The sequence below is a fragment of the Citrus clementina genome, unplaced genomic scaffold, assembly GCF_000493195.1.
Source record: "Citrus clementina cultivar Clemenules unplaced genomic scaffold, Citrus_clementina_v1.0 scaffold_3, whole genome shotgun sequence".
Taxonomy (NCBI): domain Eukaryota; kingdom Viridiplantae; phylum Streptophyta; class Magnoliopsida; order Sapindales; family Rutaceae; genus Citrus; species Citrus x clementina.
This window is the reverse complement of record NW_006262339.1, coordinates 4,892,263-4,914,538: the sequence shown is the minus strand read 5'-3', so window position 1 is coordinate 4,914,538 and position 22,276 is coordinate 4,892,263. Positions and strand designations below refer to the sequence as shown.

The 22,276-nt window shown below is 33.4% G+C and overlaps 3 protein-coding genes across 5 annotated transcripts; all 3 read left to right on the top strand.

Moving 5' to 3' along the window:
* The first annotated feature begins 1,450 nt into the window (after positions 1-1,450).
* LOC18048711 (cell division cycle 7-related protein kinase) lies at positions 1,451-7,359 on the top strand. 3 transcript variants are annotated; one of them, XM_024189645.1, is made up of 15 exons: positions 1,451-1,860; positions 1,956-1,993; positions 2,333-3,130; positions 3,293-3,359; positions 3,445-3,507; positions 3,855-3,918; positions 4,014-4,107; positions 4,201-4,284; positions 4,369-4,458; positions 4,567-4,594; positions 4,972-5,487; positions 5,609-5,670; positions 6,134-6,243; positions 6,330-6,417; positions 6,505-7,358. In XM_024189645.1, the coding sequence occupies exons 1-15, from the start codon at positions 1,485-1,487 to the stop codon at positions 6,808-6,810; spliced, it is 2,784 nt and encodes a 927-aa protein (XP_024045413.1). In that variant the 5' UTR covers positions 1,451-1,484; the 3' UTR covers positions 6,811-7,358. The 3 variants fall into 3 exon arrangements, with proteins under 3 accessions (XP_024045413.1, XP_024045415.1, XP_024045414.1); XM_024189647.1 differs by lacking the exon at positions 1,451-1,860 and having other exon boundaries at positions 2,328-3,130; positions 6,505-7,359; XM_024189646.1 differs by lacking the exon at positions 1,451-1,860 and having other exon boundaries at positions 1,978-1,993; positions 2,322-3,130; positions 6,505-7,359.
* A 1,279-nt stretch (positions 7,360-8,638) lies between these two features.
* LOC18048710 (bax inhibitor 1) lies at positions 8,639-10,277 on the top strand. Its single transcript, XM_006440123.2, has 6 exons — positions 8,639-8,859; positions 9,158-9,301; positions 9,406-9,497; positions 9,627-9,813; positions 9,943-10,098; positions 10,200-10,277. Exons 1-6 carry the CDS (start codon positions 8,752-8,754, stop codon positions 10,248-10,250), a joined length of 738 nt encoding a protein of 245 aa, XP_006440186.1. The 5' UTR covers positions 8,639-8,751; the 3' UTR covers positions 10,251-10,277.
* Positions 10,278-12,686: 2,409 nt separating this feature from the next.
* LOC18048709 lies at positions 12,687-16,091 on the top strand. The gene is made up of 4 exons (XM_006440122.2): positions 12,687-12,878; positions 13,055-13,205; positions 14,388-14,498; positions 14,917-16,091. Exons 2-4 carry the CDS (start codon positions 13,089-13,091, stop codon positions 15,169-15,171), a joined length of 483 nt encoding a protein of 160 aa, XP_006440185.1. The 5' UTR covers positions 12,687-12,878; positions 13,055-13,088; the 3' UTR covers positions 15,172-16,091.
* The last annotated feature ends 6,185 nt before the right edge of the window (positions 16,092-22,276 follow it).

Here is a 22,276-nt window from a genome sequence, read left to right as displayed (position 1 = left end):
TTAGATTAAGGTGCCGTGCCAAAATGACGTCTATTGATTTGCACATTTTAATGTCTAAACTTACCCGATAATTCTCCGCCGGTAATTTATTAAAGGGTGGAAAGCATTTGAACATGTAATACTTTTTTTTTTCACTGATTTAGGTCTGGTTTGGTATTTAGATGTTGTAGTTTAAAATTATAGTGACTCTGAAAAAAAAAAAAAAGAAGATAATTATGAACTAAAATTTTATAGGTTGTAGTGAATATTATTTTTAAATAATTATTTTGACAGAAAGAGTAATAATATTATTGGTCTTCGTCATATAAATATGAGATTGAATGAAATTAACTTTTAAATTATAATAATTAATGCTTACTAAACACTTTAATGTTATAACTTTTAAATTATAATTGTTCAACTTTAATACAAAATAAGATCTTACTATTTTCTACCCATCACTAAAATAAGTATGGGGCTGGACATCGGATTAGATTTGAATATTGTCCAATATTCATTTGATCATATCTGTTTCAAATCGGATCAAGTCTAATTTTATCCAAACAATCTGATTAGATTGTATGGCTTACTAAAAAAATAGAGAAAAGGGTATGTGTAAGTAATTAACTATAAAATCAATTATAGATTTCATAAATTTTATATGAAATTTGCCAAAATGACCTCATATCCAAACTCAATTCATATTCGAAATAGCATCCAAATTTGAAATATTATCCACATTTGAATTCTTCCAAATTGATCCGACACATGAATTCATATAAAATATTCATCTAATTTAATTTATCTTGGATTGGATTGAATTTAGAAGGTTTTTTTTAATCCAATCGAAATCATCTGAATCCGAAGTTGTTGAGCCTTAATTTGAACACACACTCCACACCCATTAATTTATTTTAAAAAATTATTACTAAAATAACCTATATTAAATTATTTATTTTACTTTCTATTTACAAGTCTTATATTTTATTTTACAATTAATGTTAATTTATAAGTTTTATATTTTATTTATATGATTAATATTTAGTTATGGTGTTGATGTTGTGACTTTAATCACAGCATTATAAAATGACCTTAAAAATAATAAAAGCGTTGAAGAAATTGTCCACATTCTTAATAATATTTTTTTTCCATTCACCAAGTAATTTCTCGAGTGAAAATTACACATAAACAGCTGCAAAAGTTAAGCGAGCCATGCGAGATAGGGGTTGGCATTTGATTCGGGTCAACCGAATAGAACCGAAAGCAAAATTTATTTTGATTTTTAATTCAGTTTGGGTTGGATTTTACAATCTGATCCGGTTAATCCTAAAATCCGTTTGGGTTGGCTTGGCGGGGAATCGCACGTGCTAAATCTCAAATTTCAAACGTGTCTGATTCCCGCCTCCCTCCATCACCATACCCTTATGATCCCGCCGTTTGCTCAAATGCACTTCTTTTACTTTCACAGACTCAAACCCTAACTTCTCTCTCCACCTGAACTCGTGATGCCAACTCAGCAACTTACCACCGAATCAGTGTCGGAGAAAGCATGGCACATCCTCGCTCTCCTCCTCTCCCAACGCCGGCCGGTCCGGCTGGCCGAGATTGCGCCCGGATGCACCCTTTTCCACGCTACTCCCGACCTCATACAATCTCTCTGCCTAATCCCTAACTCTCCGATTTCGCTAACAGACGATCTCTATGTCACTCTCTCTCCTATTGCTCTAGTAACTTTTGCTGAAATTGTCGCCAATAATTTCCGCTTCTTCGATGCTTTGACGCCGCGGCTTGAACTTGGACCTCGCTCTGAGGATCCATGGAGGTTGGGCTTTTTGAAGCGAAAACGATCTCCTTTTGATGATACCGATACTTATGAAGAAGGTACTTTGCTCTTTGATTTCCCTTTTTAACAGTTTTTCCCCCTATTTTCCGTATTGTATTTGATTTTTCCTTTTTTTTTGGTCAATGATTTACAGTGCCTTTGGCTAAGAGGATTCATAATGCTGCAGCAATGGTAATTTTTTTAGTTAATTATATTTATTTTTTGTGTTGAGTTAGTGATGATAGGCTGTTAGCTGTCGTCCCTGCTCAGGTTCTATAGAAAGTCGTTTGATTTGCTAATTGTAAGCAGTTTCCAAAAAGTAAGCTGCAATTTGCAGTTTACAGTAATAAAAGTCAAATATCACCAGAATTGCAAATTAAATACGTACTAATTTCTTATTTTGCTTCTCATTTCTGTATTATCCTGGTGAGGAGAGACTTTTTTTTTTTTTTTTAAGTAGTGTGCTTTTAAGTTTGAATAATTTAGTAGATTATTATCTCCAACTCTTGTTGAATCAAAGCATTAGTGCAGGGAAGTTATCATATAACCGATGGAATCAGCAGGAGCACAATTCAAAGACAAAGTGACATGTCAGTTATCGTGAATCAAGTGATGCTTAAGCCACCCTCAATTTTCAAATTCAGAGATGGACAGTTAAGTTGCAAGCTTAAGGACACGGTACATGTAGAAGGTGGGGTGGGAATGAAAATGTTTGCAGAAATGATGGTGCCTAAAACATTAATGCAATGCAAGTTTGACTCAGAATTAGCACTTACAACTAGATTACCGGATCTTAATAGTCATTTAAGGGTTGATCCCACATACTGTCTGGATGATATGAAACAGAACAATGCATCAGCAGCTAAGACTGTGGTTGTTAATTATGCTAATAAAGGTACAAATGCTGAAACTTCAGAATATGACACAATTGTTGAAGGTGAGGAGAAAGAACAGTTCACTGATTTAGGTACAACAAAAAGAATAGAAAATCTTGTGCTGCCATTGGATACTACCCTGATTGATAAGCCATCTTTGGATAATGAGCATGAAATTGATGTGGATATAAGGGCTGTATCACCAGCAGCTGAACTTCCAGTCACAAATAGGCAGTTGAGGAAACCCTCTGCAAAGACAAAATTCCTCCACAAGGATGGAATTGATCCAAAAGGACCAAAACTGCAGGCTTCAAGACATAATAAGGCTTTTGATGCCAAAGAGAAGAAGCAAGGTAAAAGAGATCAAATTTCCAGAATTATGGCGCTGAAAGCCACAGGGAATCATAATGATGTGAAAGATCAAAGGAAAAACTCTAACTCCTTTTCTCCTAAGGTATGCTCTAATGACATTTTAGAATCTCATATGTTCTACCAATTGTTTGATATGTAGTTTCATTATTCTAAACCGTAGTAAAACCATCTTTTGATAGTAAGTTGTGCAACATATTTAGCTATTCTTTTATTTTTTTGAGGTTAATTGATGCTTGTTTTGTAGGATCAAACAAATGCAAAGGTACTGCCAAACTTTGAATCATTTATTGTAGAAGAGGAAGAGGGTTCAGGTATGATTATTATAATTTTTATTTTGCTTCACATCATTTTTTATTATAATGTGGATTAAGCTGTTAACCTTTCTTTGAAATATAGGTGGTTATGGCACTGTTTACAGGGCACGAAGGAAAAATGATGGCACCGTAGTAGCCATTAAATGTAAGTGAGACATCTCATTTCTATATCTTTTGCTTTCAGTTATGGACTAGCTTTTATCAATGTAATTGTTTCCAAGTAGCATTTTCTGTAGAGAATTAAAATTATGAAAAGGACTTGGAGATGAGGAGAATTTAGATGTCGTCGATGAATATTTGTTGGAAAATTTTATACCTGGAAAAGCATTGTCTAAACTAATCTACCATAAGTTTTGTTAAACACTCAATTGAATTCATTGTTGGTGGAAATGTTCTGTAATAGTGAATTAGCCCATATTAGTCATTGATCGGTGCGGGAGAAGATGCTTCAAAAGCACTCCCCTGATATCAAGTTGTTTCATGACTCCGCAGGCCCTCATGCAAATGCTAGTAAACACTATGTTAGCAATGAATTGAGAATGCTGGAGCGTTTTGGGTAAGCTTGCGAAAAAAAAAAAAAAAAATCTTTCTTGTGTTTTGAGTTTGCAAAAGAGTGAATTATAATATGCAAGAGATATCCTTTTTATTCAGGGGGAAAAACTTTATAATAAAATATGAAGGCTGTTTTAAGAGTGGTGATTCTGATTGCTTTGTTCTAGAGCATGTTAAACATGACAGACCCGAGGTGATTTTCTTCAATGCCAATTTTTCTTTCTCTTTATGTAATTATTTGTTTGTTTTATTTCTTTTTAACTTTTCTCTTTGTTTTAAATATTAGGTATTGAAAAAAGAGATAGATCTTTCTCAGTTACAGTGGTATGGCTACTGTTTGTTCAGGGCACTAGCAAGTCTGCATAAGCAGGTATGCATTGTAGCCACATACTTGCACACATAGGTTTACGTGATCCTAATATATTTCATGATGTTTTACATTCTTTACATGCAGGGAATAGTTCATAGAGATGTTAAGCCTGGCAACTTCCTTTTCTCTTGTAAGGCTGTTAAAGGTTATCTCATTGATTTTAATCTTGCTATGGTTAGTGATACTTGTCTCCATCTGCCTTTTGGTATGTTTGTATTATTCTTTTTCCTGGGCCTCTGGTTGACGTAGTTTGATGATTTTTTTTCCCCTTTACTTCAACAGGATCTGCATCAGAAGCATGAAGCCATAAGTAAGCTTCCCCTTCTGTCCGACTTTGTGGCAAATCAAGCATAAAGTTAGCACAATTCTAGTCCTAAGAATGAAAACTTGACTGCATCCACATAAAGTTAATACTTGATAAGCAAATAGTACAGAAGTACAAGACCATTAAATTAAATAAAAATTACTCTGTTAGGTTCTGAGTTGCATATTGGATTGTCTGCTTAAGTTTTTCATTTTTTTCATCTTGCTGTTTACAAGCTTAATTTCATTCAATCTTTTCCTCACTTTAAAACACAAAAGTGTATCTTCTAATTTGTTGGAATGTGTTGTGCCAAAGTTGTTCTGGTTATAATATTGCACAGGTAAACCACAAGAATTTATGGAGCTATATTGTAATTTTTACAGACAAATTAAAGGTGGAATTTGATGGCAGTTTCAATCAGGCTACTCTTCCTGGTACTAAATATGTACCTCCTGTCAACGGTAGGAAGGTCCCAGGTGCAAAATCTCTGGTTGCAGTCAAACAAGACACTAGAAAAGGCTCAAATTTAGAACCTAAGGACCTGAAAAGGAAGGTTGTAAGACAAACAAATGTCCATAATGACTTAGGTAGTCGGAACATTATCAACAGTCAAGGTGCAGATGGCTCTGGCATAACCTCTGCCAAAGAAGCTACAAGTACTAGGACTCCTGCAGAAAGGTTGAGAGAGCCATTGCCATGCCAAGGTAGGAAGGAGCTCATCAGCCTTTTGCAGAAAGCATTGAGGAATCCAAATTATGAAGCATCAGATTGTCCTGCTCCTAGGAGAAAGCGAGTTGTTGCCCCACCTGGAAAAGTGGGTAAAGAGTTGGTTTATATTACTCCAATGCCTCTGCACTCAAATGGCATTGCTGTTGCTGGAGCTGGCTTGATGAACAAAGGTCCATCCGATTTATCAGATTTGCAAATTTAGTTACTGACCAAATTACATCCAATAACTATCTTCAAAAAGTGAAAAATTACATCCAGTATCTGTACTAATCATATTTTATTTGTTATTAGGGAATGGGAAGCAGAAGAAAGATGGTCCTTGTGCTGGAACAAAAGGATTCCGAGCTCCTGAGGTGACACACATAATAAACCAGTTAATGCTTTAATATTCACCTAATTCAAAGCTCCTATTTTGTTCAACACCTGGCGTTCCATGGACATGTGCCAGCATCTTTTTGTTTCTTTCTTTCCTTTTTTTTTTCCTCCTAAAGGGCAGCATGGTTTGTTTTGACTGAAAAATGAAGATGCATTCTTATTTTACTAAAGAAGATATTCCTAGAATCATTTATAAGTATCTTCAATATCTTAGTAGTTATGACAGCAATCAGTCAAAGAGGTCCTTGAGAAGTCGGCCACTGTTACCAAGAACCTAAAACCAAATTTTGCTTTCACCAGGGTTTTAATTTATGCCCACGGCCTACTGCTTATCTAATATTGTCCTTGTCTCTTAGAAAATATTGGAACTTTTTAACGTTATTGATCTCTCTTCTTAATTTGTTTCTCTAGGGAAACAGACATAACATCATCTTTATGCAGGTATTGTTTAGATCTCAACATCAAGGTCCCAAGCTCGATATCTGGTCTGCAGGGGTCACATTACTCTACCTAATGATTGGTAGAACTCCCTTTTTTGGCGATCCTGAACAGTAAGAATCTCTTCAAGATATGAAAATCATTTTACTCAATTCTATTGTAATCCTATTATCTAATTTTTCCTACCATGTGTTGCCAGGAATATTAAGGATATTGCAAAGTTGAGGGGCTCTGAGGACCTATGGGAAGTTGCAAAACTACACAACCGTGAATCGTCATTCCCTGAAGTATTCATTCGTTATGTTACGAAATTAACTTGATTACGAAATAGTAATTAGGAAATGTGCCAATTAATTATCATCATTTCATTGCAGGACCTCTATGCTGCAAAATCTTCGCCACCAATTAACCTGCCCGAATGGTGTAAATTGATCACAAAGAGACCAGACTTCCTTGAGGTAATCCCTAGTTCATTATTTGATCTGGTGGACAAGTGCTTAACTGTGAACCCAAGACTGAGAATCAGTGCAGAGGATGCTTTAAAACATGAATTCTTTGCTCCTTGCCATGAGATGCTGAGAAAGCAGAAGCTGCTCAGGCAAGGGTCTAGCATTGACAACACAACTGGCAATCCATCACACAAACAATGCAGTGCCAGACCTTTGAAGATATCTCAGTAGTTAACAGGACATTCATTTTTTGGACCTTAAAATCAGTAGTTATTGCTAACTAACCCTCTTATGCTAGCCGGCTTCTGTGAGTGCGTCCAGGTTAAAGCATTTTAGCTTTTTCGTTTTCATTTGTTGTAATCTACTGTAAATTTTTACACTGACACCATGGAGCTGAGGAGCTCGAACTGTATCATTATTACAATTTACATGATAAAAGTCAAAGTTATACACTCCTTCATTGGCCCTCAGCCTCAGAACATGAAAATAAAAAAACTCAATTATCCCAGTGGGGTCTGGTATCTCCGAAGCAAAGACGAGCGATTCTCGGGAACTCTGCTTGAGGAAAGCTGAAATAGCGTTGCTTCCCTCAAAACTAAGAAATAAGCTTATTAAAGCTGGAAGGACTTGTGTCGTGGCCGAGCAAAGCCATTGAGAACCTGAGAATTCCCGTACAAATTATACAATGTAATCATGCTCCCTCCTTTTTATCTCTTTGGAATCTTATCTTCATCTTATCTTCAATCTCAATCAGTGTCACCACGTGATGGTGTGTAATGTCGCACTTCGCACAGCTAGATTTTCTTGTTCAATTTTTGTGATCATTGCTTTTCGATTCGGTTGTTAATCGTACCTGCTTGATTGATCATTCAAATCAATATAGTTATGTTTACTTAGTTTAGATATTTCGTTAAAATATGTTACAAATTATTTAATGTTATGTGTATAATATTAATTGATTTTATTATTAATTATTAAGTTGCACATGAGATGTTATATCAAGGAGTATCTTAATTAAGTATTTGGAGTAAATAAGTATAACATTATTTTTGTAATAAGTTCATTTTGTTGTGTACCTTGAATTTTAATGTTTTACTCTGCCATTAATTTAATTTAATAGATATAAGTTAAGTGGATAACAAAGAAAACTAATGAAAAAGAATAAGATTTAAAATCAAGTTGATGTATCCGAAATGAATGGAGAGACTTTTAAATATAAAGAGAAATTGAATTTGTGATCAATTATACCTTTTTTTAAAATTTTTTAAAATAATCTTCTTAACTGATTGCAATATTTTCATTGATACAAATATTTACACCATTAATCAAATTAAAGTTTGTAATCCGATTTATTACCGAGGTCAAATTTTGTCAAACCCTACGCATGCCCGTTACAAAAGGCGCCCTCGTACGTGTCAATTTGTATACAAGTTTTAGCAGTCAGCTTACAGTAATTTATTAATAAACTAGAACGTGTTATTGAGTTCGATTAGTTTCCATTCCTGACGTGGCAACATGTCATTGGTTAAATGACGTGGTTTGAAGGAATAGATGGTAGCAGATTTTTGTTTTCTTAATGGCAAAGCGATGTTTATTGTTAGAAATTTAGAAGGTCTCTTGCTTGTCATCATCGTCGACCGTTTGAATTGTAGCGCATCGAGAACTTGTCCTCCAAACTCGCGAAATTTCTATAATGTCCTCGCAATTTCCATAACTACCCTCAAATTATTGGAGAATTCTTCTTGACTTTTTAATTTTGACTATTTTCTAGAGGCAATTTCCATACCACGAATCAATGATTCAGAAATTTCATGATTAAAAATGTAAATTAAATAACTAAGCCGACAGGTTTTTTTATTTTTTTTTTAAATATAGCAAACACATATATATTATCAATTTGAAAATAAAATAGTATTTAACGTGCAGGGTGACGGGGTGTCATTTCATAACGCACCCGAGAGGACAAAATGGTAATTAAAGCTTTACAGAAAGGGCGATATTGTAACGACGTCAATCCTGGAAAGTTCCAAGAAAAACTTTCATCATCTGAACGATAATATAAATATCCATCAGGATTCCTGATTAATCTAATTTGGGATCGACTCCATCTGAATTTTCTCTTGCAATTTTCTCGAGTTTTCTTTTTCGGACAAGCAACGTCAATAATCAAGAATGGATGCTTTCTCTTCCTACTTCGAGTCTCGTAACGGCGAAGCCCGCTGGGAGTCCTTGAAAAACTTTCACCAGATCTCTCCCGTCGTCCAGTCTCACCTTAAGCAGGTTAGATCCTTAATTTTTAATTTATTTTCCCCGGTCAAAATATTGAATTTTTGTTTTTATGCACTTTCTTGATTGACAGTTGCTTCCATTAGAGAGATATTCACTGTTTTGTATAATTTAGATTGCCTTAAACGTATCGCCTTCTTGGGAATTCATATCCTGGAAGAGAAAGAAGAAAGGAAAAGGGAAAATTTAGGATCACCTCAAATCAAAAAGGCTTTTATTTAATGTCCGTAGTTGAATCTCTCGTCGTATTAGGGTTTGTTGTGATTTTTGGGAAATTTTGCAATTGTGCTAGGTTTATCTGTCATTATGCTGTGCACTGGTGGCATCAGCCACTGGAGTCTACCTCCATCTCCTCTGGAACATTGGTGGCTTACTTACGGTTTTTGCAATGATTGGATCAATGGTTTGGCTTCTCGCAACCCCTAGTTATGAAGAGGTACCCTCTCTTTCTTTTTTATTATTATTATTTTTTTAATGCTCTTTATTTTCTCTCGACGCTTTGTTTTGGGTGCTGATTTTTTATGTTTGCTTGATGAGCAGAAAAAGAGGGTTTCTCTGCTCATGGCTACCGCTCTCTTTAAAGGTGCATCAATTGGTCCTTTGATTGATCTCGCCATTCAAATTGACCCAAGGTATCCAATATCTATAAATGTTTCAAACATTTATTCCTATACTGTGTTTGTATCAGTTATGTTTTTGTTTTGTTTGATTGATGTTGGAGTTGTGTGTGCTGATAGTAATTTCTTTTTATTTTGCTACAGCATTCTGATATCTGCATTTGTGGGAACCGGGCTGGCTTTCGCTTGTTTTTCTGTAGCTGCCATGGTTGCAAGGCGGAGAGAGTATCTCTATCTTGGTGGCTTGCTTTCATCAGGCCTGTCCATGCTTCTTTGGTTGCATTTTGCTTCCTCTATCTTTGGTGGTTCAACAGCTATCTTCAAGTTTGAGGTTAGAGGATGCTAACTGTGAACTTTCATACTAAGAGTTCCTTTTTCTTTTTTAAATTATTATTTTCACGATCCGTTCATTGACATGTATTAAATGTACAATACTATGTGCTTTTGATTGTTTTTGCAGTTATACTTTGGGCTGTTGGTGTTTGTTGGCTACATCGTGGTGGATACCCAGGATATAATTGAGAAAGCTCACTTTGGAGACTTGGATTATGTCAAGCATGCCCTGACTCTTTTCACTGACTTTGTTGCTGTCTTTGTTCGTATTCTCATAATCATGGTGAGTTGAATTGTCTTTAAAACCAGTTCCATTTTTTCTGCTTATGTTTTTAAATTAGCGCAACCATTATCTTATTTTAATTTTATTTTACTGGTGAGCAGTTGAAGCATGCATCTGAGAAAGAGGAGAAGAAGAAGAAGAGGAGAGACTGAATCTCTCGGTAGCTGGACGGACAGTGCTTGTTTAAGTAAGGGTTGCAGAACAACTAAATTTGTTGTGTATATTCTTGTGCTTACTTCTCTTCTCCAAGCTGCACCTCTCTTAACAATCAGATGTAATACATGGGGTTAGTTGTGTTCGCTAATTTTTGCTATTTTGCTGCTTGACAATGGCCGGTGGGTTCTGAAACGACATTTTAATAAAATTCACTGTTTGCTGTTTACTATGGTGATTCAAGTGTATAATCTGAAGTTTGTGTGTTTCTTGGCCTGCTACTCTTGACATTTTATTTTCATGTGCTCCTTAATGAGCCAAGTCCTGGATTCCGCGCTTGTTTCTTGTGTGAATTAGGTGTGTGAATTAGGAAATATGAATGTTCCAAATTTTCTAAAATACTGTTATGTTATTATTTTGGAAAATGTTTATATGTTGTTACATGAGGACTTGAGCACTCTTTCCGGACAAGGGAGCATTTACAATTGAATCGCAATGTTGTGACCTATGTTTTTGTTATAAAATCTGCTGATCGCGGAAGCATTTGCAGATTTCTAGAACTATTGAGAGAGTAGAGAGGAGAAGAAAATGCCTCAGCATTTGCGAAAAGCCGAAAACCAAAAATACTCATCTTCATTTGATCTGAATTTTTGCTTATTTATACTAAAACTCCGAGTGTGCGTCCCCTACTTCTTGGGCAATATATAGCAAGCTATAACTTTAAAATAATGGACCTTTCTTGGGAATGAAGTATCTTTATTCTGGGTGTTGGGTGGGATACGGTCGTCTTCAACCTCCTTGCTGGCTTGCTTCATTAGCCAACTGAGGAGTCTCTTTATAGAGAATATAAAACAGATTTGAAAAAAAGCAGTTTTGACTAATTTCAAATTCTAAACGAACGTGGGGTTAGGGTTTGTTAATCTCAGTCCTATTCTGTAAGTGGGTTAGAAAATGTTCATTCATGTCCCTTTATTTTTTTAGCAAAAAAATTTATCTTAATCTTGTTTCATTAAATATCTCGTCTCATTCTATTATTCTGAACAGTTCAAATGTAAGTAAATATAGCAAAAATCTTAAATAAATACAAAGATGAATAATTAAATAATAATTTTATTTTGATTACATGTATGTTCGAATACAATTTTATACTAATAGTTTTCTACTTGCTTTTATTGCGCATTAATATTAAGATTTACACTTCAAAAATTATAGATTTAGATAATAATATTTAATAATTCAACAGTATAATAATTAATCAAACTAACAACTAGGGTTGGCAATGGGACGGGATTTGCCAATCCTAGTTTTATCTCGTTTATTCAAGTGGAATTAAAAAAGTTTCATTCACGTTCCTTTATTCTTTTGGAACAAAAAATATGTCTCCCATCCTAAACGGGACATGATCCTATAAGATCTTATTCGAACAAGAAAAATTATCATCTCTAGTAAGATTGCATATTTTAATAAAAAATAAATACTAATAAAAACAAATTCAAAGCTCTATCCCTGCTAGAGCAAGGATAGAGTGGCTTGTGAGTGTTTGGGCAAGTGTAGAATTGGATTAATTTTTAAGATAAAAAATTAATCCCATGTTTGGAAGTATACTTAGGTTAGATCAATGGACCAAATTTAAATTTTAATTCTAAATTTATAGGATTAGTAATCCTAATTTCAGGTTTAGTTACATGAGATAATGAGAAGAAAAATATTACATTATTTTTGTTTATAACTTAAAAGTTATTCATGTATTATTATTAATTAAGTAATTTATTTATTTTTATTCATGGTTTGCTTAAAATTTATTAATTAATTTATTATTGAATAGTTTTATTTATTTATTTAATGAAATGATATATCTCATATGAAATAACATATAATTTAAATAACTTATATTTCTTTATTATAATTATGACTATCCAACAACTAATTGAATGCATACATACATAATATATATATAATTTTTGTTGCTAATTAATAATAATATATCTTACTAAATATCCATGAATTCAAAATTTAATAAAATTTAATTTAAACTAATATTCATTTAAATTTAATTTAATATAATTCAATCTTGATATTGTAATAAATTTAATCTCATAAGTTTTTATCAAAATTTTTATTGTTATTTGATTATTTTGTTCAATATAGTTTTAAAATATTAAGTAAGTTGTTTTACGTCTACTAATAAAGGATTAAATTTTAAATATTTAGGAGTAGAGATTGAATTTTTTAAATATTAAAATATTTAAAATACCCTCTACTTATTTAATTATTTTATTTTATTATTCTCGTAGCATAATTTCAAAAAACTTATCCATTATAATCATTTTATAATTTTTAATAAAAAAAATTTAACAACTAAACAACTACATTTTTTTAAAGAAAAATTATATTAATAAAAACTATACCTCAAAAACTCTAATTGAAAAGTTTTGTATACAGCCATAATAAATAGGTAAACCCTTTCTCCCTCTCCCATTTCCAGTCGATTATACAAACAAATCTTCGAATCAGTTACTGCCAGATTCGCTGTTGACTCAAAGATCGAGCGCTTCCTCTTTTTGTCTTTCATCACCGTTCTGAATTTCACAATCACATCAACATTTTTGCCCCGATTGAGCTCACAGGTACGCGTGGCACTTTCTTCACTTTCGTTTCTGCAAAAACCTAGCTCAGCTCGCAAAGCTTACTATTCTAATAGCAACCCACTATGGTTATGCAGTCTAATTTCACCGTGGGATTTTTAATGCTCTACTATTTTTTTTTTTCAATCTTATTGACTATTGTTCCTATGCTTGTATAGGGATTTATGCGCGTTGAATTAATGAATAATTAGGATGGATAAGCTATTGGAGTTTGGTAGAAGAGCTATGTTCTATGCGAGGGTTCTTTCTGGATATGAAGAACGGAGGATTCGATCTTACAGGTTGCAGCTTGAGAAGCGTCTCCAACAGGTTTACTTGTTGTTACATTCATTTCTCTTTGTTGTCGTGTAGATTTAGGCATTTTAATTTTTAACATGCTTCAAATTGTGTGTAACTTTTATTCATGTTCTAAGTTCTCTAGTAAATCCTATTTAAATGTGTATGCTTGAGGTAAGCATGCTTGCAATGTAGTTTTCTGTTACATTTTGGTTTCTGGCATTTGTTTTCCTATCTTACAGCGTGTAGATTGAATTTGGTTTGTTTGTCTTCATCATAGTTGTTTGATCCCGTTCAGGTTATTCATATTTGTATTGATATCTTTTGTTTTTGGTGCTCAAACATTGTTTTGCCATCTTGGGCCAACTTCTTGTTTAGTGGCTGAAATAATGTATCGTAATTCTTCTTCCTACTTGGCTTATCTTCTTTTGATGTTTCTTCACTGTAAACAATTATCTTCTTAACTAGATTCTTTCAGATTAACAAACAATGGAACATGAGGACTGCCTTTTGAAATTAATTTCTGTAAATCTAGCTTATTCTTTTTTTTGCATTTCCTCTCTGCAAATGTTAATTTTCCTATGTCTGCTTTTGGCTCCTTGTTACTGACTAGAAAATGCATTATTATGATGGCATACAATTGCCAAAAGCACTCATATTTCTTTTGATGTTGGGGGTTGTAGGATCCCTATTGTGTTTTCAGTTACTCTTTTTTATCCTTTCGAAAAGCAATTAATCTTATAAGTGGTGTTTAATCTGAGGTTGAACTAGTGGGTCGTAGGAACAGAAGAAAGTGAAATATTTACCTGCAGAGTTATGAAAACTTTGCTCCTTAGAAAGGAAGAAACGGAATTTGGAAGCTTTTATATGGAGAAATTTCTTCTATTTAACTCCTTTAAGTTAATTGTCTGTTATGGCATTCAGGTCCAAATCTATTATTCATAACAATCGGAACTCTTGAATTTGAACAATATATCCAAATTTTGCTAGCAATACGATTATTTTGAAGCCTAATGTGTGGCTGATTTATAGACACAATCTTTCTTCTTTCCTGATTTTTAATGCTTTAAATCATTTTTTCTAACTTTTTTGGCTGTATTGCATTCTGTTCAGTTAATACCATTCTGAATTTCTCATCATAATAAATTGGTCAACAAGTTCTCTAGGAAATTTGGCTTAGAATTCTCCTAATTTTCCTTGATACTTTTCCTGCAGGCGCAAGAAAGGAAGGTTGCTCTAAGGAAAATCCCTGAAAAAGCTATATTATCTGAGGTTCGCCGTATGGTTGAGGAAATGCAGAATTTGAATAAGAAACTAGAAGAAACGGTGAGTTACACATTCAATGGCCTAATTGATTATTTTGAGGAGTTTCTTCTGTTCATCGCTAATTCTGTATTGTTATGTCTATCCTTATTTCTTGATTGGAGAATGTGGCATAATTGAAGTCTGCATCTAAGTAGGGTTTTTAAAACTATTTGGTTTACCTTGTAGTAAATAGCGAGCCTGGTTACTTAACCTTTGGCTGGCAATGTATCATCTGAACTCATAAATCCTATCACCTAAAAGTCTAAATGATTTGCTTTCACTTCATGGATTATTCGTTTTCTGTCATGGTAAAGCACTTGGAGCTAGAGTGGAGGCTTTTGCAGTCTCTTTTGTTTCATTGTCTTGTCCCCCCAGTTAAATGTCTCAAATTAAGTTCCTGATTCTGTTGTGTAAAGAAAAGTCGTGTTTTTATGTTCAGGAAGCTGCCATTGAAGAATACTTCAAGCCAATTGACAAGGAAGCCGAGATTATAGTGAAAATGCAATTGGATGGGGAGGAGAAGACTATGAGGGAGATGATGGCAGCCATGCAGAGACAGGCCTTGGTTGAGAAAGCTGAAGCTGAAAGACTTGCAAACGCACAACACTTAAATTTGAAGGAACACTCAAACACGAAGGATGATCCCCAGGATGCAGAATCCACCACCAGCCAAAATCATGCTCAGATGAGGTGATTCTGTGAATTGCTTCTAGATTGCAGTAGAAACAGAAGAATTCTGTAGCCTCCCCTTTCTTCTACCTTCGGATGTAACTGTCAGATTCATTTGTTGCACCCATGGTCAATTTCCCTAGTTGAGGCCATCAAAATTGATTTGAATAACGGAGGCAACGTTTTGTCAGATTTTTTTATCACACGCTGACAATTTCACAAGGGAGTTTGTATCAAATGCATGATGTAATCTGGCATTCTAAGATTTCACTCAAATGGTATGAGCATGCAGGAAGTCTCTTAGTGATAGAACTTCATGCAAGTACAGTATCTTACTTTTTGTAAAGTTTGTTTAAAATGAGTGCGGAGTGGCCTTTTTCAATAGCTAAGTTTAGCCTACTTCTCTATCAATTGAATCCAGATGCTAGGAACAACCATGTCTAGATAAAAGAGCTTAGGTGGGATTCCTTTTGTCATTTCCCCCAGAGTCGACGAGATGAAGTAACTAAATTAGCAACGCTTGATACACATCACTAGGTCAGCGGATGTCATCGTGAATCAATCAGGATCCGTTCGGCTTGGTAAACGCATACAGTGGACGTGGCTTGTAAGTAAGGCTCCTTGAGAGGGGCTAAATTTTGGTTCCATGAATTCAACAAGACAAGGACAACACGTATCATTGCAGTATGGCCTCAATTTGAACCGACTGGAAAGTTAAGAAACCGACCAGACCTTCAAACTTCAACTTCTTTGGTCATCAATCGTCAAAGCTTTCATAACCTCTCTGGTTTTTTTATTTTTTTTGTCCCCCCTCTCTAGGGACCAAAACTTTCCTAGCATATATGCTTTTGGGGTAAAAATAAATCAAAAGCTCCCGTTTGCAAAAGAAAGAAGAATGTGAATAAAAATATACCCGCACTCGCCAATCATCTGGCGCGTCAAATATTTCTTGATGGTTCTGCAAGAAAAAAGATTCCAATTCTTAAGATGGACCGTCATCATTATCTTAATATAAATGTGAAATCTTCAAGCTTATCCTTTCATAAAAGATTAGTTTTTGCGTGAGAATTTCTATGGATTGCAATTTTTTTTTTTACACACCGCCCAAGCATCATATTATTGCCACCTAGTCCACGCAACTATGAACAGTGTCACTACTACCCCATTAGAATCCAAAAATGCATTATAAAAGAAAAAAAAAAATTAGTTGGAAGTTGACAAATCCTTTTGTGGATTGATTGGATTAGTACGTGGGATAAGGTGGGGATGAAGGTCGAAAGGGACTCTAATTTCTTCCATTGTCCTCAATTGCCACCCATGAAAGTTGAAAAATTTTCCCACATCAAAAAGTAAAATTCTCCATAAAGTATGATTTTTGTTTTTATTATTATTATATGTATAAATTTTGTATGTCCCGCTTAAAATGCTTAATTATGTCGTAAGTTTTATGTCCCATGTTTTAACTCACAATAACTAAATACCAAGATCAATACTACATTTATTAAACTTTAAAAGTGCGCTAATTTTGAATAGGATTGGAGAAAACAAAATCCTTCGTTGATAAATTGGTTTGAGGTAATGACGTTGTAAGCCACAACTTCTAAGGACCCATTGCAGTATCAGATTGAGAGAGACACAAAGACTTCAATTATATGTGATTTATTTCCTTAGAAGTACAGCCTAATAGATAAACACCTAATCTATAAACTCTATCAAATGCATCAAATAAAGAAACACTTCTAGAAGTATCATTGGATTGATAAGTTAGCATGCAATATTCTAAATTTTCAAATAACGGATAATAACAAATTATTTCGCTTATGAATTGTCTTTTTTATTATCGAGTTATCTAATGCTGTGTCCACATTTTTAAAATATAAGTAGAGTTAAAAGATTAGAAAAAAAAAAAACTTGAACATTGAAAAAAAAAACATTTATTTTGATCTCTCTCTCTCTCTCTCTCTCTTTAATGATTTAGCTCCCCTGCATTGAAAAGAAAAATGTCTAATGTGGAATTTTCTTCTTTTTTGGGGGGTCTAAAAGAAAAGGACATGGGCCTTAAATTGGGTAAAAAACTTGGGCCCACTTGTCTCCTTAAATGGAAAGACATTTCAGCTGGGCCGGTGCTTTGCCAAGCCAAGCTTGAATTTTAGGTCTTGGGTTCAAAATAATGCCGCAATCTCAGCTCTGATGTGATGGAGCCCCACAAACAAGCACATGGAGAATCTCCAGTTAGAGATACCTTCCCTTCGAAGGATTTCATTTCTAAAACAAAATTCACTTTGCTAACTCTTGACTTTTGAGCCTTTGCTTTCTTGTACCATTTAGCATATCTGTGCACAAATACAAATGCTTTGCCCCTTCTTTCTTTTACTTAAAGCACTTTTCAAAATTGGACAAATCCAAAACATGCCTAATTACTGAATTAGTAGTGCATGATGTTAAAAGTAAATTTAATACCCTTTTTTTAAAATTTTTTTCTTATTCTTTGGCCCCATATGTGTCTTATCAATTGCAAATCCTGATCAGAGCCCACCTTCCCCATTTATCTTTATTTTTATTCTTTTTTTCTGGTTGGGTGTGCGTACTGGATAATTATAATCCTTTACACTAAAATTGAATAAGAGGAGAGTCTCTGTCACTTGACTTAATCACACCCATTTGATTTTTGTGGGTTTAATGGGTGGTTACATTGAGCTTGTCTTATCAATTTTAACCCATTCAAATGTCTAGTAATTGTTTAGACTTTAAGGCTTCGGTAGAAATCTTAACCTGCTCGACATATTACGTGTAACGTCAGTTAACTTTGATCCTGGCCCTATATTTGACAGATTCATAAAACCGCGTCCTTGGAGGGAGTAAAAAAAACAAAAGGGAAAAAAATTATATATATAAACCATGAAGCCCTATTTATACGAAACAAATGAAAGTCAAAAGGAATGTCCTTAGTAATTAATTCGAATGAATACAGAACTAACTCTAATTGAATATACAATGCTCGATTTATCTAGTATATGAAGATTATCACGTGTGAGTGTCCGCATTTTAAACAATGTTGATTTAGCATATTGGTTAAAATGTCCGTGTACTCAAGTGTTGACTTCACTAGTAATGGAGTCCTCTTAAGTGTCTTGACTGAGTTTGCTCTTCAATTCGAGTCGCAGGGAAGTCGCCCGTGCCTCTCGGTTCGAGCGGAGACTTCTAGTATGGATTGTGGTACGGACTTAAAGGTGTCTCTCACAATTAGGACCCTCCCTAGGATACCTCGTGGTCAAAATTTTTAAAAAAAAAATGTCCATGTACTTTTTCTGTAAATATGTTTATATATTTTGCAGTGTATATTGATTAAAAAATGAAAACGAGAGGGTTTATAAGCAAATATAAAAAAATGAAAAAGTAAAAGCGGGTATCCCATTAAAAATAATAAAGAGTTAGGGCAAAATATGTTTTAAGTTTTTTTTTTTATTAGTGACACAGCTAATTAATAACAAAATCATGATTTCCTCTTTAATGGCTGGAATTTTTTGTTGCATTAGTTTAATAATGAGATTACCTGCTTTTGCATCATTTAAATAAATAAAATATCGCCGACTTGGAATCGTGAGTTTCTTTGTACAAAGACCAGCCACCAGTGTGGCCAAAATGCATGATGTATATATGTAGCATCTTCGACGTTAGTCACGCCAATAGTTGGATAACACGTGGTAGTAGCTTATTGGTGTATAATTTCAGTGTTGCATTCCGGTCAAGCACAGGACCATACGCGTGCGACGAACCTTCTGCAGGTTTGGATTGAAACAGTAAAAGGGCGTGACTAAAATTCAACATGCGCTTGGATCATTTGGAGAAAGTAGTAAATGTTTTGGTGTCTGTACATAAATACGATGAACTGTGAGGATCTCAAATATAATTGTGAAAGAATAAAAAAATTCAAATTTTATTTTATAATAAAATACTGTTATCTCGCAAGTACATGTTACGAAAAGTCGACTGGGAACCGGGAGTAATGAAGGATTATATATGAGTAATGATACAGTCACAAATTCTTGTATAAATTTATTTTGTATAAATTGACGTGGAATTAATTTATTAGTTGAATGAAAATATAAATTAATAAAAACAAATCATGTGGGCCAAGTGATATTTAATTCAACCAATCTTATCACGCCACATTAGTTTGTACAAAATAAGTTTGTACAAGAGTTTGTGGCTGTATCATTACTCATTATATATATGTATATATATATTGGGATTGTGGAGAGGCCAAGTCATAAAATCTTTTAGTGGAGTCCTACAAAATTTTATGTAAATTTTTTATGTCAACTTCACTCAAATTTATTATCTTGTTTTGCATAGAGCATCTCTTGTACAAACAAATCAAATTGAAATATTTTGCATTTCCTCTAAGTTAATACTAAAGATTTTAGTATTTGAATCATAACTTAATTCATAATTGATGTGATATTTAATAAATATGTGATACAAAATAGTAGTTAATACTTATGTATTAGAATATTTAACATTATGAATATACTGGGTGTCTTAAAATTTATCAAAATGCTGTCACTTCTCTAGTTTTCTTATAGTATTGCAAAATATCCATTTTTTTTTCAAACTATAAAACATATTCAACTTGTCTTACTTTTTTTTTTTTTTAAATATATGCCCCTTTTTATTTTGTTTTTCCACACCCTTCTTTTCTTTTGTTTTAGATTTAAAAAAAATCCCCTCAGAAGTTTCAACAATTGTAGCCACTCAAAATAATATCTCACAAACACTCGTATACATCTATCATACTATTTGCTATAATGCTTACGGTGTTCGTAGTTGTCCGTGATGAGATAAAAAGATTCAACACGAAATGAACATATAATTAATCTCATTAAATTTACCCTTCGTTTCTTTTCAATTATTCCCAATACTTAAACTTATTTGCTACTATTAATTCCTTCACTCGCCTTTCCCTCTTGCAAGATAAAACCGAAACCACATTCCCACATTTATTCACCATAAAATTGTGGCTCCGGCATTTCATCTACTATTTTGTACTTAAAAATTTAAACTCTCTAATAAATAAATAGGCTAGTGAACAATTTTATGTAAAGTAGGGGTGGGCAAATTCGGTTTGAGCTTATTAGTTAAAATGCCACTTCTTTTATATTATTTTACTTAAATTATTTGTTATTTTTTTGTGTCCGTAATCTGAATTGATACCTCTTTTATATTATTCATATCTACTTTGATATCTACATAACAATTTAAATATACGTCTATACAAGTTTACAGCATAATACATCCTAATAAAGAAGTTTTTAACATGTTCATTCAAAACAAACTCACAAAATTAAAATAAACTTGAACAACATTTGACAATTAAAATATTGTGCATCTTGTCCGTCAAAACTTATGGTCCAATTACTTTTGATTTGTCAAAATCTACATAAAATGATAAATATAATTAGTTGGATTGCTTAACTTAGAATATAATATAATTATATAATATTTATGGATTGGATCGGTTTGAATTGGTTTGGAATCCTTCCAAACCGAGTAATGTCGGTTTGCAATCCAATAAACCGAAACCAGTTTTTTTACTAATGAAACCGATCCAAACTGATCCAAATGGTCGGTTTGGATCGGTTCGGTTAAAATATGCACACCCCTAATGTAAAGTGAGATATGTATGGATAATATTGTGCTAAAAATGGGGTCTAATTATTTCATCTCATTGGCCATGTGCGCACTAGCCGTGCATCATCACCCATCATCTTATGTAATTTCGCATTCTTCGTCTAATTTATCATCACTATTTTATTTAATTAGCCGATAAGGTAAAATAAAGATTAGAGTCAATTATATTGACCTCTGTGTCTACAGTAACAATCAAGATCTAAAATTTAACTTTAAATAAGACCTAAAAAAAAATTATAATAAATAAAGAGATCGAATGAGGTGGTATGAGGTCAAAACAAGGGTGCTCGATACATGTAACCACCTAATTTGCGGAGTCTTATTTGCGGTATAATTCACCTCAAAACATCACAATTAGAGATCACACCAACTTGTCCACAGCATGTCTCTTTTGGTGTATTATCCAAGATTTTATCAGCTGAATATCATCAAACATTTTACTTGCCCTTTCGTCTTCTTTGTCTATTGCAATTAAAATTCAAAAAAGTGGCAATTATCAACCTACGTTAGATAACTCTCCATCAACTAGAAGTTTCGTCTACACAAATCTTGTACATCATCTTATCAGATCACATAAATCTTTTTATGCGTTGATTTTTTTTTTAATTAATTTTTTTTTTAAAAGTTGACGTATTCATCAATGGTAAATATATGGTTAGGTTAGGTATGCTCAATTCAAGCATGCCACTACCTACACCAATAATGCTAGGTATTCATAATTGGAATGTAAAATTTATATTTCCGTTAGTATGACACTTTTAAGATTTTTACTTTTGTATTATATCATTAATTTGATAGCTTTTCTTTCACCGATAAACAAATAACAACGAAAGATTACGTTATTTTGAATTAATTTTTTTTTTATTCTTGCATTCCATCGTTGTACATACACGCCTATATATAATATATTTATAACGTTACATTCACCAAATTTTCAGTCGTTTTTGTCAATATTTTGACTCCCAAGTCTCAACAATTTTTTTTTCTTTAGGTGAAAATTTCCAAATGTATTGTATTGTATTTTATCGGAAAATAACTGGGGACGTCAATAAAGATAATATCATACTATTTTAGCTTTATAATTGCATTTGTATATACAAATGCTATCACATGATACAGAATGACAACATCGCATGGTACTTCTTGGTTATTTAATAATTTTAATCAATCCCATTGAATAATCATTCACGAAGTGCTATTAATAAAATTGTGTCGTAGTGGTCACAATTGGATACCTTATTAGCATATGGAACCTGCTCACCAGGTGTTAGCTTTAGATAAAGGGGTCTGTATATCTCAGTAATCTCACTTAACTCATAGTTTAGTGCTAATGACAACTCCCTTGTGACACCTAACATAACAATGTGGGATTGTTTGGTAAAGGGATAATTTCGTAAATTCCCCCCCAAAAAAATGCGGGATAATCCCGACATTGACAA